General features: G+C 36.6%; 1 protein-coding gene across 6 annotated transcripts in view; it reads left to right on the top strand.

The window, feature by feature from the left end:
* PHACTR2 (phosphatase and actin regulator 2) overlaps positions 1-15694 on the top strand; it is a 175978-nt gene that overhangs the window by 150629 nt on the left and 9655 nt on the right. For all 6 annotated transcript variants that reach the window (XM_069107470.1, XM_069107469.1, XM_069107471.1 and 3 more), the window contains one exon: positions 4760-4836. In XM_069107470.1, the coding sequence (XP_068963571.1) occupies positions 4760-4836 (77 nt within the window). The remainder of the gene's footprint in view (positions 1-4759; positions 4837-15694) is intronic.

Below are 15694 nucleotides of genomic sequence, written 5' to 3'. Positions count from 1 at the left end.
AGCTGGGCTTCTTCTGCCTACAGTATTATGCTCTGTATTTCAAAACATGACCAGAACTATTCCCTACTAAAATTGGATGCTGTCATTTGCGACATTAATCTTCTCCCACTGACAGTACACCCACATTGAAATGCAAATATTTGTACTGAGGTTCTTTAAAGAATAAAAGCTATTATTCATGGCAATGGATTAATTTTTTTTTTCCCTCAAGGCATAATGAGAAAAAAAAATCTGATTTGGAGGGACAACTGACAATAGCACAATTCAAAATGCTATTTGTTGGCAGAAAATTAGATTTACAAAAACATTTCTCTTTTGAATATAAGCTTTATAAGAAATGACTTTATGATAATATCATAAAGGAGTAAAATGATCAATTTTACTTGGTTAGTAAGATCTGAGCATAGTGAAAGCCTAATTCAATTTAGGCAGTTGTGGCAAATATTAAAGATACTAGTTTAGATTTTCTAAGGTGAAAATAAATTCTCTGACAATCATCATTACTTGGGATGTTTGCTGGATTTCTAAAGCTTTTTAGACTGAGATATGGCTTATCCACCTCACTGCAGGTCAGAGAATGAGTATACTAGCAGAAGAAGTTTTATTTCATTTGGTAAGCTATTTGATTTAGAAAATCTAAAGCTTAGATTATTATCCTTCAGTAAAGGTTATTCGTTTGTTACTTGTACCTTCTTTATATACACATGCCCTTTAAAAAAATCAGTCATTCAGCAAATCTTTATTAAGTGTCTATGATATTCAGCACTGTTATCCCCCCTTCTCCCCCCCCCCAAGAGCTTCCAGGAGAGGCAACATGTACATATAAAGATGTATACAAAACAGATACCAGATGATTGGAGTAGGAGCATAAAGAGCTGGAAGGATCAGGGAAGACTTTACATAAATAGATACCAGAGATAAATCTAGAAAAAAACTAGAGAGTCTTAAGAGGTTGAGGTGAGGAGGAAATGCATTCTAGGCATAAAAACCCAGGCTAGGGTGGAGGCTTTATGAATGTAGAGAAAAGATAGATGTGAGAAATACTATAGAAATAGGATTTGGTAAGTGATTGGCAATGTGGGGTGAGTGAGAGTGAGGAGTTGGAGCTAATTCAGGTTGCAGGCCTGGGTGACTATGATGGTATTGCCCTTAAGAGTAATAGGGTTATTTAAGTATTTTATTTCTTCTTCTGTTAATCTGGGTAATTTATATTTTTTTAGATATTCATCCATTTCATTTAGATTTACAAATATTATCTTTCCATGTAGAAATATAAACAGTTTAACCTTATTGAACTTCTTATATTTTCTCTTTCTTGTTTACCTTTTTATGTTTCCCTTGAGTCTTGCATTCGGAGATCAAATTTAGTTATTCAGCTATGGTCTTTTAATTAAGAAAATCTTCTATTTTGTTAAATGTCCATTTTTTTTCCCCTGAAGGATTATGTTGTTTTGCTGGGTAGATGATTCCTTGTTGTAATCCTAACTCCTTTGCCTTCCAGAATGTCATATTCTAAGTCTTCCAGTTTTTTAATGTGGAAGCTCCCAGATCCTGGGTAATTCTGACTGTAGCTCCACGATATTTGAATTGTTTCCTTTTGGCTGCTTATAGTACTTTCTCTGTGATCTATGAGCTCTGGAATTTGGCTTTGAGGTTCCTAGGAGTTTTCATTTTGGGATCTCTTTCAGGTGATGATGGGTAAATTCTTTCAATTTCTATTTTGCCCTTATGTTCTAGTATATCAGGGGAATTTTCCTTGATAAATTTTTGAACAATGTTGTCCAGGCCTCTTTTTTTTTTATCATAGCTTTTAGGTAATCCAATAATTCTTAAATGACCTCTTCTGGATCTATTTTCCAGGTCAGTTGTTTATCCAATGAGAAATTTCACATTTTCTTCAGTTTCTAAATGTTTTTAAAATTTTGTTTTATTGTCTCATGATGTCTCGTGGAGGCATTAGATTCCACTTGGCCAATTCTTTTTTTTTAGGGAGTTATTTTCTTCAGTGAGTTTTTGTGTATCTTTTTCCATTCTGTTGACTCTTTTTTCATGATTCTCTTGCATTACTCTCATTTCTTTTCCCAGCTTTTTTTCTACTTCTCTAATTTGCTTTTAAATCCTTTTAAAATTCTTCCAGGAGTTCTTTTTGGGTCTGAGACCAAATTATATTTTGTTTTAAGGCCTTACATGTAGCCATTTTAATGCTGTTGTCCTCTTCTAAGTTTGTGCCTTGATCTTCCCTGTCACCATAGTAGCTTTCTGTAATCAAGTTCTCTCTTTTTTTTTTTTTTTTGTTCATTTTTCTGCCTATTTTGTGCCATGGTATTTTTATGTGAGAGTTGGTCTCTGGTCCTGAACTATTGGCAAGCTTCTTGTGCTGGTGCTTAGGGTCTTGCTGCTGGCTTTCACTGGGCTTCAGGGCTAGCTGCTGGTTTATATTGGAGGGGAGGTCTCACTGCTGGCCTGCCCCAGGTATGCTGTCTTGCTGCTAGGTTGCTATGGAAACAGGGCCTGCTGGAAGGCTTTAAGGATGTGGTTTCACTTCTGGTTAGCCCCAGGGGTGGGACCTCACTACTGGTTAGCAGTGGGGGTGGTGTCTCACCGTGGATTGCCCCTGGCTCAGACAGAACCTTGCTGATGGCCCACAGCTATGAAGCTGACCACTGCTGCTCTGGACCTAGTTCTCCTACTACCCTAGTGAGACAGAACTGCTATTACTGGTCAGCTGCTTCCCTGCTACTAGATTAATTCTGATTCAGCTTTCAAGTTGTTTAAGGAGAATTTAGGAGGGCTCCAAGGAGTTCCTTCCTCACTATGCCATCTTGTTACACCAGAAGTCCAACTGAAGGATTTTTAAGGTAATGGAAGACATGGACGTATTCCTAGGCCACTATAGGATAGGATGGTGGAAGATTATAGCAAAAGGAGAGATGATTGTGATCTTTTCTGCTGGAAAGATTGGGGCATATGCAAAAAAGGGAGGGATTGGCCTTGTTGAAAAGGAGTTACTTCACCAAAGACTAGACTAAAGGAGAAGAACACTGAGGAATCATGGCAAGGGATTGTGTGATTTAAAAAGGAGAAAAAAGGGAGCTTATAACAAAGGGCCTCCTCTATTTTCTCAGTGAAAATAATTTGCAATAAAAATTGTAAGATAGATCACCTCTAGTTGAGTGTGTGAGTGAGGGAGAACCTCTCTTTTTCCTTTTTATCAGGTTGTCCTTTTGCCTGGTTTTCCAAATCCCATTTTATAAACCCATTATATGCAATAAGTCCCAGGGACAATTGGGGCTTGAACTCTGCTGCAGACTTGTGTTTTGTTGCCTGTTTGGCTTCATATTGCCTTGGCAGCAGTAGGTGAGAAAAATTGTAGATTAAATGGCAGCCATATACTCTCCCAATAAGGTCAAACAGTGAAAGTTAAGAAGTACTATTCCTTCTATTTTTTTTTAATATAAATTTTTCATTTTTTTTTTTTAAGCAATCGGGGTTAAGTAACTTGCTCCAGGTTACACGGCCAGGTGTTTCTGGGTGGGTGCTAAGTGTCTGAGCCTGGGATTCGATCTCCAGGTCATCCTGACACTGGAGCCGGTGCTCTTACTCGCTGAGCCACCTGGCCGCCCCTCCTTCTATTTTCTTTACAAGAAAAATGGGCAGCAGAATAGAGAGAGGTTTTCTCAACTCAGACGCAGACTCTGGGCTCAGGGTTAGCAGGATCCTCCAAGTCTCCTGCCCTCAGAGGCCTCCTGTGGCATGAGGCAGGAGTAAGAGAACTCCTTGAGAGCAGGGACTCTCATTTACCCTTCTTTGTATCCTCGGCTCTTAACACAGTGCCCGGCAAAAAATAGGCACATAATAAATGTTTATTGACTGGCTGACAGCCTGGATCCTGCTTTCTTCCTCAAATGGTCAAATGGTCAAGCAGCAAACAGCTTCCTGTGCAGCACACTTTGGAATCTTGTCAGCCTATTTTAATTCAAGGAGACAGAGATTGATTACTTCCTATGTGTTAGGTACTGTCCAGGTTGCTCCTGGAAATGCAGAAACCATCTAGTCCCTCCCCTCATGGAGAGACTAATCTAGTATCACAATTGAAATTCTGTTTCAGTCATTTTTGTTTCCTCTGCTCCAATTCTCATCTAATATAAACATTTTATATTTTGGTTTTATTGATAGACCACCATTTTTGTGTTTCTCTCTCAAGTACAGCTGACCTTCATATTCACAGAGAAGTTTCATTCCCATTACCTTTACTCTCTCAATCCTGTATCTCTGGGCGGCTAGGTGGCGCAGTGAGTAAAGCGCCGGCCCTGGAGTCGGGAGGGCCCGAGTTCGGTTCAGGCCTGAGACACTTAACACCCACACAAAAATACTAGCCGCGTAACCTTGGGCAAGTTACTTAACCCTAATTGCCCTCCAAAAGGCAAAAAAAAAAAAAAATCCTGTATCTCCTGTCAAAGTTACCTACAAGTGGTGAAGGACAGATTAGTTCTCCATACTTGGGTTTCTGAATTATATGAAAGTAATTAAAATTATTTCATTTTATTCCTTGACACTATTTCCAAGGTCTTTTTTTCATTCTATCATCTTCTAAGAAACTTCTTTCTCTCAAAAAAATTACAAGAAGCATTTCTTTCTTTGTTGTAAATTCCCTTACCCTACAAGAAATTTCACTAGTAACTATCTACAGGAAATTTATGTACTCAGATTAAATGTCTAGCCCAAATAAAAATTGTATTTATCTGTTTTCTCTTTTTAGGCAGCAATAAGGAAAGAGTTAAATGAATTTAAAAGTACAGAAATGGAAGTCCATGAAGAGAGTCGACAGTTTACAAGGTGGGTTGAGCAAATAATTTTTAACTTCGAGCCAGCTATTAAAAATGTTTAAATCCTTTTTGCTTTTTTTCCAAACTCCCAAGTTTAAGTCCCCAAAGTATTACTACTGTAGTAATCATTATAACCTAATTAATATGGAAGTTTGGGAGAGAAGCCTGGAAAAGTTTTATTTTAAAATAAATTGTTTTTAAAAACATTAAAATTGTTACATTGCATGAATAGTAATACTAAGATGTTTTCTTTCAGTAGAAACATGAATTATTTTTAAATATGATTTTTTTCCTTTTCCTCAATTACTAATGTTACCTTTCTTTCTCTTAGTCTCATTTCATGGGCTCTAGCCAGGAATCATGGCCCAGAGGATATAGGATCAGATTTTAAGTCAGGAAGACCTGTTCAAATACTGCCTTAGATGCTATTTCTATGATCCTAGATAGAACACTTAAACTTTCTGAGCCTCGGTTTCTTCATCTTTATAGTGGAGCTAATAAAAGCATCTACCTTATAAAGTGTCTGTGAGGATCAAATGAGATAATATGTAAGATGCTTATGTAAATATGAACTGCTATTATTATAATTATTTATATAATTATTTACATAACCATTTGTTTTCCTGGCTCAGCTATAACCTGTTACCCAAAAGAGAAAGTCTTTCTTAAGAATACTATGAAAACTTTGGGGATTATGGAAGCAAGCCATTGGCTTCTTGCATAGTTTAGCCAGAATGAGACTTCAATTTTAGTGGCTCCTCAAAGGATTATTATAAACCTGCTCTTTTTCTTCTTGGCATCCAATCCTATATAATTCAGATCTATAGCATTATAAACATACTCATACACACATACATTCTGAAGATAGACACGTGTACTGTTAATGCTTCGTAGCTAATATTTTACTATATAACTTCTCATATTGCCATATCCCCTGTTACTTTCTTTGCCAGAAACCAAATACTATCTGGTCTTTCCATCTTCCATGCGCTTAAGCCCTACTTTATGTGTTGTCTTCCCCAATTAGAATGTGAGCTTCTTGAGATCAGGGACCATCTTGACTTTTTCCATTTATATCTCTAGCTCTTAGCATGGTACTTGGCACATAGTAAATGTATAAGAAATAAATTCCCATCCCGTCTATCTATAGACGGATTGGCTATGGAAAAATAGTTCTACTTTCCACCATTAGTAATCTCTGAAAAATGTAAAGGATGAGAGAGCCTTCTCAAGATTGGAGATGAGCAAATACTGTCTCAATTTTCAGAAAATGGAAGATGTACTCTTTTTCAGTTAAAAAAATTATTATCGTGACTGTGATTCCTCAATAAAAAGTGTGGAAGTTACTAATTATTGAAGGAAATGATTTGTGAGCACTGAGAAATGAAAGCAGTAATTACGTTAGAGCCAGAATGGTTTCATTGCAAAGACAAGTCACGTAAGACTAATCTCATTCATTGTTTTGAAAGGGTTGCTAAACTGATAGACAAGGAAGTGACCTAGACATAGCTTCCCTGGGTTTCAGCAAAGCAACTGGCAACTTTTGGTGCTTTCATTGTGGACAAGATGGAGAGATTTAAACCAGGTGATAGTGCAATTAAGTGGTTTCAGAATTGTTTGAATGGGCATTTGCAAGTTTGAAAGAGTAGTCATTAATGAGTTTATGTCACCTTGGGAAGCAATCTCTAGTGGAATGCCTCAGGCATCAGCCATTAGTCCTGTGTAGCTTACCGTTTATATTAATGGTTTGGATGGACACATATGTGGTATTCATATGGGGAACTGTGGCTCAGAAAGGTTAAGTGACATGTTAACATAGCCCAATTGGGCTTGGCAAGAAGGAGTGACTGAAATAAAAGAATGCTGGTCAGGTGAAGTTGTAGAAGGGTTTTGAGAGATGAAGTGGAGAAGATGGCAGAGTTCACAACTGCTGGCTTCAGTTTTTCCTTAAAGTGTAGCCAGTGAGGTCATTTAGAAGACAAGAGGCCAGGAGTGATGCTGGGGGCTTCAAAGAAGTAAAAGTTCGGAATTCCTGTTGTTTTTATCCCTTGTGAACACAATAAATAGTATTAGATTCGGAGGAAGATCAACTCAGTTTTGGCTGTGAGAAAATGATTTACAGTGTGTCTTTAGGAATCTAATATTAAAGGTTAGTATGTAAAGTTGTGGGTTTTTTAAATATTAGCTGCATAAGTATTGCATAAAGAGGTATGGCAAGGTATAACAGTTCATACAGAACAAGATCTCAGATTGTATTAAAGTATAAGCTCAGTGTAAGTCAGTAGTATGACCTAGCAGCCAATCAAGCTACCTCAGTTTGAGGCAGCCATAAGAGAGGTGGGTTGTGTGGGAGAAAGCCATTTCTGGAGTATTGTATTGACTTCTGGATTCCACATTTTAGGAAGGACGATAGCAAACATAATAATGAAGGAACTAGAGACCATGACCTATAAGTTCAGTGAAAAAGACTATAGCTGTTTAGAATTGGGATGTAAAAAGAAGACTGAAGGAGAACAAGGAAGGATGTGAATTGCGGTCTTCAAATTTTTTTTTGGAGGGGGAAGGCAAAGCTATTGGAGTTAAATGACTTGCCTGAGGTCACACAGCTAGTGTGTAAAGTGCCTGAGGTCATATTTGTACTTGGGTCCTCCTGACTCCAGGGCTGTTTGCTCTATTCACTGTGCCATCTAGCTGTCCCATGTCTTCAAGTATTTTGAAGAGCACGAATATAGAAGAAGGGATTAGGTTTGTTCTACGTGCCTCAAAAGAGTAGAACTAGGAGCAAGAGGTAAAAGTTGTGGCATAGGTTTGATGCAAGGGAAAATTGCCTTGATACTTTGAGCTGTCCAAAAATGAAATAAGATGAAAGAAAGAGTGATTTCCATTCATTAGATCTCTTTTAGTAGAAGTTAGATAACCTCTTCTAAGGGATGTTAAAGTCGAGATTACTGGGCAAGTACACTCTTTTTTTTTTCTTTTTGGAGGGCAATTGGGGTTAAGTGACTTGCCCAAGGTCACATGGCCAGTGAGTATAGTGTCTGATGCGGGATTTGAACTCAGGTCCTCCTGACTCCAGGGCTGGTGCTCTACTCACTGTGCCACCTAGCCGCCCCTGGGCAAGTACATTCTAATTCTGAGAAACTTTGGATTTGAAAACTGGTCCTGTTACTGATGCCCTATGTGTGTTTAGATAATTCAATAACTTCACCTTAGTTTTCCCATTTATAATATTGATGAAGTTGAACCAGGATTTCTAATGCTTCAATAATTTAAAACTGCTGCACTAAGACTTTTAGAACATCCTATATAGAAACTTATATATTTCAGCATTCTATGTTGTTTTTCACTGCCCTAATTTGAACCCAGTCAGTACCAATTCCTGTTCCCGCCCCTCTTTCTTCCCTTCCTCCTCCCCATTTTAAGGGAGAACATGTCAAAAGTGAAATTTGCTCATTGTATTCATACTATTTTATCACATTTGGTGTTTCTTGTGTGCATGTTAAGTAAAGTATAATTTTAATAAACATGCACACTCAATTATAAGCTTTCTTTTTAATTAAGACCAATACAATAAACATTAAGCACCTGCTCTGGAAATACAAAAACCAAACAGTCTCTACCATTTAGGAGCTTATCGCTCATTTAGGGGCTATAACACATAGAGTGTTAAGTAAATACAGAGTAATTTGAGGAGTCTGAGGGCTCTAAAGACTAAAGGGATCAGGGAAAGTTACACAAAAGTGACGCCAGAGCCAAGAGGCACAGATGAGGAGGAAGTGAGTTCTAGTCATGGATCACAGATTGTGTAAATACACAGAAAAAGGACAAAGCATGTCAGTGAGTCTATCCATCAAGATTTCAGCACTGAAAGTGTGTGTATGTGAGAGAGAGAGATTGAGAGAGAGAGAGAGAGAGAGAGAGAGAGAGAGAGAGAGAGAGAGAGAGAGAGAGAGAGATAGTCAGAGCAGGAGAAGAGGGTAGGATAGGGTAGGAGCAAGGATACAAATGGAGGTGTTGGCCCTGGCCACGTGAAGTTGGAGAAGGATTTTGAGGGATGGAAAAGGAGATGATAGTATTCAATATTGCAGGTTTCAGTTTTCACTATAATGTAGGCAATGGGGTAATTTCAAAAAAGACAAGAGGCCAAAATGGTATTGGGGGATAAGGGGAATAAAAGTTTGGAATATCTGCTCTTTTTCATATACTGTGAAAATATTAATACATTTAGAGGAAGAGAAGCAGAATTTTATCTGTGAAAAAAAATGTTTTGCAGTCTGTTTTGAAATATCTAGGATAGAAAGCAAATTTGTAAAGATTCTTCCAAATACTTTTAGCAGTAACCAAGTCTCATAAAATTTCTGTCCAGGATAGAGGAAAATAGTCATTACTAATAAAGCTATGTCTTCATTATGGATTTCTAAAAAAGTTATCTGGGAAAGAAATAATCACATTTAAAGGAAGAAATTTAGTTTTCTGATATATGCTCTGTATAATAATGAAAAAGATCAATTTTTGAATCTAGAAAGGAAATAATGTACCAAAGGGTACATTTATTTGAGAATGATTCCACTAAAGAAGTTAGACCCTATTTCTTGGCCTGGCCCTTTAAATATTGTCTGGAAAAACAGTACAACTCTGTATCTTTCTTTATTAGGATGACAGCGCTACTTTATCCCAATTATTTCCATTTAAAGTTATCTACTTGTAAACTCAACACTCTTGGTTATGTGCTGGTTGCTCTGACTTAATGACGCTTGTGTGTACTTCAAGAGGTTTGCTCTTTGGAATGGTGTTTTGAAAATAATAATAATTCAACACCTTTTTTTTTTAACACTTTAAACTAATTCCTTCTTTATATATAGTTCTTGATCCAACGCAGTAAGCTTCCACCAAGATAAGTATCAGTTGTCATTAAAGACTCCACTTCCTAATTTATTATTTATGTCAGTTGAAAATTTCCATATAATAAGTTTTTTTTTTTAATCAAGTTGTGGTAGCTGATATTGATACTGTATTTTCTCCTTGAAGATAACAGTTCTAAATCACTCTTTGGGTTATACTCCTTAAGTTGTGTGACTAGTGGCATCCATTTGCTAAAGAGTAGCTGGTATTAAGAATGCATTTATGGTCATGAGATGGAATGTTTGGAGCATCCCATGAGGGAATCAAACCTGTCACTTGAGTTTCTTTAGAGCTTTGCTCAAACTCATGGTTTCTCAGACTAAGTACATCTCAAAACTTTGCATGTAATTTCAGCATTTTAGGTTGGTTTTTTTTAACCCTGTAGTGACTATCCATCATAGTGCAAAATGAACAGAAATCACTTTGAAGAGGCAGCAAGATCAAGAATACAATTGTTTAGGCAAACATAATCCACTTTACTCCAGAACTTAAAAATTTTCTCAAACATACAGAGACAAACTAGATAAAAGATTAGATTTTAACGAAAAATTAAGCTCTATAGCAAAGTATAATCAGAGAAGCACAGGCTTTGTAGCTGGAAGGGAACTCTAGATTGTCTGGTGTAACCCTTAGCTTTCATGAAGGTATAAGGTAGTCTCCTCCTAAGACATATGGATAAAATGAATTGTTCTATAATTCCTAAAAGTGTATATAAAAATATAACAAGGAATTTTTAGGGGGACCCAAAAGGGACAGTTAATTTACCTAAAGACCAAGGCATTGTGAAAATTGAGAAATCTATTATAGTGATCTACCTTACCTGAGACAATCATTAATTAAGTATACCATAAATGCAAGGAATATTAGAGTATTAACGTGAATATTAGAGTATTAACTTTTTAGGCCCCCTTAATAGTAATGTTGTTGTTCAGTCATGTCTGACCCTTCATTGCCCTGTGCACCATACTGTCCATAGTGTTTTGTTTGTTTTAGCAAGGATGCTGGAGTAGTTTGCTATTTCCTTCTCCAGTGGTGTAAGGCAAACAGAGGTCCCAGGGTCACACTGCCAGTAAGTGTCTGAGGTCAAATTTGAATTCAGGTCTTCCTGACTCCTGGCCCAATGCCTGGGCAACCTGGCTAACTCCTCTGAATAGAGATAACCTGAAACTAAAAGTAGTAATAAGGGCTCACAGTTCAATAATACTTTAAGATTTGCAAAGCCCTTTATATTTTATTTGATCCTCACAATAAAAATGGAAGTTTAACAGTCAATAGAGTGGCCTTGGAGCCCAAAAGACCCCAGCTCAAGTCCCATCTCTGACACATACTGGCTGTGTCACTTAGCCTCTCAGTGCACTAGGCAGCTTTTTCAGACTATAGGTTGCAGAGAAAGTGCCAACCTTCACTGATAGTTGGAGTTTCCTCACCTGGGAATTCCTTAAACCAATGAAATCACAAATCTAGTTCCTCTTCCTAGCTTTACAACACTGGGGAGTAGGTTGATTTGTTATCCCCATTTTATAGATGAGAAAACTGAGGCTTATCAGATTTAAATGATATTCTTCTTAGGGTCACATAGCAAATTCCTAAGGTAGTGCTCTATTTACCATACCATGTTCCTTCAAATAATAACATACATAGATTTATATAGCACTTTATGTATCCTAATTTGATCCGCATAACAATTTTGTATGGTATATATTTTTATCCCCATTTTGCCTGTGAGGGAACTGAGGGGTCAGAAAGATTATGATTTCTCTTTGATCACACTCAGTATTCAGTGACATGGGCAGGATTTGAACCCAGGCCTTCATAATCACACATCCAGCATTCTATTCATTATCCTTTGCATGCTTCTATGTTAAGTTCTCAGGTGTCAAGGACTGGAATTTAAAAAAAAAAAAACGAACAACACAGGAAACACTGCTTTAATCACTTGCATAATGGCACAGATCAGTATGCTAAATTATCAAATGTTTGTTATTAGCAATAGTCTCATAAGCAAGAGGGTTCACAGCTTCTCGGGTTAGAATATACTGTAATGAGCTAACCAGAAATATGAAATATACATGGAACATGTGAACTTACCCACAAGTACATATTATAACCAGAATGAACCTCTATAAACTTTCAACCAAGTGGAAATGAATTGGTCAGTATTTAGTTGAAACATAAGTAAAGGAAATGTTGAGAAAACAACAACGTTATATCTTGTGAATAATTTTAGATGGTCACTTTAAATGACTACAAAATTTGATAGTAATATCTATATTACCCTATAGAGGCAGCAAAGCATAGTGGCTCGGACCTAGTCTAAAATCCAGGAAGGCCCATGTTCAAGTCCCATCTCGACACAAACTGGGTTTATGACTCTGGGCAAGTCACTTAAGCCCTCCATTTTCTAGGAAACTATCAAAGACTATATATTGCAAAGAAGGTACCAATCTGAATTATTGGTACAGTGTGTTTACTCACCTGGGAATTCCCTGAATCAAAGAAATCACAGGACCAGTCCCTATTCCTATGTTATATATTATATCTATGGGATCTATAGTATTGGCCAAATTCCCTAAAGATAGAATAAATTTGTTCTTGCTCAAAAGTATGTGAACGGAAGGATTTTTATTATTATTTGAAATTTTAAGGAGTAGGAAAATTCTAACAAGAATTAATTTCATAAGACCTTGTTTAGCAAATGTATTTATATCCCCATAAACTTGAAACCTAAAGCCAAAATTGTTATTCTATCTTATAGGTAAGCTTCTTAAGAGGAAAAATTGAATATTCATATTTTACAAATGAATGAGAATCACCAAGGAGCTAAACTGGAGTAATCTGGGTTTTTAATTATTTTTTCAACTTTTTTAAAATTTTTAATTCTAAATTCTCTCTCTTCCTCAAACCATTCCTCTATCCATTGAGAAGGCAAGCAATGAACCCATTATACAGTTCAAATCATGCAAAACATATTTCCACATTAGGCATGTTACCAAAAAAAAAAAAGGCAAGAAAAATGAAGTAAAAAAATATGCTTTAATTTGCACTTAGAGTTCATGAGATCTTTCTCTGAAGGTGGACAGCATTTTTCATCATAGTCCCACCTTTGGAACTATTTTGGATCATTGTATTGATCAGAGTGACTAAGTCTTCATATCTTATTATCATTTTAATATTGCTGTTATGGTGTACAGTGTTCTGGTTCTGATCACTTCATTTTGCATCAGTTCATATAATTCCTAGGTTTTTCTGAAACCATTCCCCTTCATAATTTCTTATAGCACAATAGTAATTTACTTTAGTAGCACTTAAACCTATAGGACTTTAGAATATAACTACAAGATAGGGGTTTAACTGAATGAGCCTCTCAATATCCCTTATTATTTGAATAACAAAATAAAACTATCCCTAAAATATGTCCTATTTTAAAAAAATTCTTTGCCTTTGCTTATATCATCCCCACTCCCTGACATGCCTCCCAACTTGGGCTCTCTCCTATGAACTTGCCACTTTCGATTTTATACTGGTTATTTATCTAGATTGTAAGCTCTTGGGGGTAAAACTTTTTTTAGTGTCTAGAATGATTTCTTACACACCAGGCACTTAGTAATGTTTGTTGAACCAACAGGCAAAAATCCTAAGATGTAGAACATTTTCCAGATTAAGGTACCTGGTCTCTCACAGATACAGAATTGTAGCTCTGGGGCTGCAGTTCTCAAATGAGACAATGCCTCTTCTTCTGGTTACCTAAAGCTTTTATCCTAGAAACAGGTAACTGGTAATTTGATGGGATGTCTAAATTGACAGAATACAAAAGACGGTCATTTTGTCTTTTCTAGACACCCAGTACTAAATCTCAAGTTGCAGGATTCCATAAAGGCAGGAGTTAATGTATTTTTCATTTTAGGTATATCTCTTTATACTGTACTCTCCTACAAGGAATTAATGCTCCTGACCTACCACCAGGATATGTATGATGCTGCCTCTGCTGCCTCAACACCTACTCACTCTTTTCCTTGAAGTCTGGCTTCTATTTCACTAAACTTACTAAAAGACCTCTTAGATTACAAATCCAATCGACTTTTTCTCAGTCTTTATCTTCCTTGACCTGTATTCAATATTTGATACTATTCACTGATACTTTGTCCTTCTGGATATTTTCTCCCCTCTTGTGTTCTGTGACATCACTTTCTCCCTATCCTCCTATGATCTGTCTTGACTGCTCTGCTTAAGTTTCGTGGTTCAGCATACTCCTCTCCCAACCTAAATGTGTCTTCTATGGCTTATTCCACAACTGTATTCTCTTTCTAAATATTCTCTCTCATTGGTATCTACTCCTCTAATTTAAATTATCCCAGTATACAAATTACTCTGAAATATATACATTCAGCCCACCTTCCTTCACTGAGCATCCATGCTTTCTCCATTTGCCTGTCTGACACCTTTTACCTAATTTTGCAGTCACCCAGACTCATCTCCCACAGACAGACCCCAAAACTTCACCCTTTCCTCCAAGATTCCCTGTTTTTCTGAAGAACATCACAATCCTCAACCCAGAAATACCACTTCTCGATCTGTATCCCAGAGATCATAAAAATGGGAAAAGGACCCACATGTGTAAAAATATTTATAGCAGCTCTTTTTTGGTGACCAAGAATTGGAAATTGAGGGGATTCCCATCAGTTGGAGAATGGCTGAACAAGTTATGGTATATGAATGTAATAAAATACTATTGTTCCATAAGAAATGATGAGCAGACAGACTTCAGAAAAACCTAGAAAGACTTACATTAACTGATGCAGAGGAACAGCACCAGAAAAACATTTTACACAGTAACAGCAACATTGTATGATGACTAACTTTGATAAATTTATCTCTGCTTAGCAATGCAAGGATCTAAGACAACTCCAAATGACTAATGATGGAAAATGCTATCCACATCCAGAAAAAAGAATGGAATCTAAATGCAGATACAGCATACTATTTGCTCTCGCTCTCTCTATGGCCCTTTTTTGTTTCTTCTTTCTTGTGGTTTCTCTCATTAGTTCTAGTTCTTCTTTACAACATAACTAATGTGAAAATGTTTAATATGAATGTAAATGTAGAGTCTATATAAGATTGCATGGCATCTTGGGGCAGGGGGAGAGAAGGTAAGGAGAAAAATTTGGAACTCAAAATCTTATGGAAGTAAATGGTAGAAACTAAAAACAAATAATTTTTTAAAAAAAGAAATCCAGAAAACACACATGTGCACACACACACACACAGAGAACATCACAATCCTCTCCATCACCCAGGCTTGGGTCCTTCAAGTCATTTTTTTACCCTTCCTCATCAAAACACATTCTAAGTCCTATCAATTCTTCTTCCAGAATCTTAGGCTACTATAGCTCAAATTCGGGCCCTCATCATCCCATGGACAATAATAATTATAAAAGCCTCTTCACCAGTCTCCCAATTCCAATCTTCTTCCTTTATCATCCATCCTTCATATACAATTCAAAATAATTTTCTTAAATGCATAACTCTAATTACATAATTTCTCTTTACTCACAAAACATCAGCATTGCCTGTGATAAAATATAAACTTTTTATCATGACAGTTTAGGTTATATACAATCTAACTCCAGTCTGTCTAGTCTTATTTTAGACTATTGCCTGCCATATACTTTAGTTTCTGGCTACTCTGGATTATGATCTATTCATTGATTTTATCTTGCCTTCTATTGCCTCTATATGTCTGAGCATGCCACCCCCATCCCTTGCTAATGAATTATTTTTCTTAAAGTTTTGTTCAGGTACTAGCTCCATGACACTTCTCCCTATCCTGAAAGCTTGAAAGAGATTTCTCTGTTCCTAAATTATATTAGAGAATTCTGCCTGCATCCTTCCTTTGACCTGCAGATCACTTTCTACCTTATATTAAACTCTTTTATGCACATAGTTTATCCCCATATATAGACTATTTA

This window comes from Petaurus breviceps, unplaced genomic scaffold (assembly GCF_028583685.1).
Source record: "Petaurus breviceps papuanus isolate PSGF00001 unplaced genomic scaffold, PetGlider_PUasm1.0 90064, whole genome shotgun sequence".
Lineage (NCBI taxonomy): Eukaryota > Metazoa > Chordata > Mammalia > Diprotodontia > Petauridae > Petaurus > Petaurus breviceps.
Note: the sequence above shows the minus strand (reverse complement) of the source record. Positions and strands in the feature narration are given on the sequence as shown.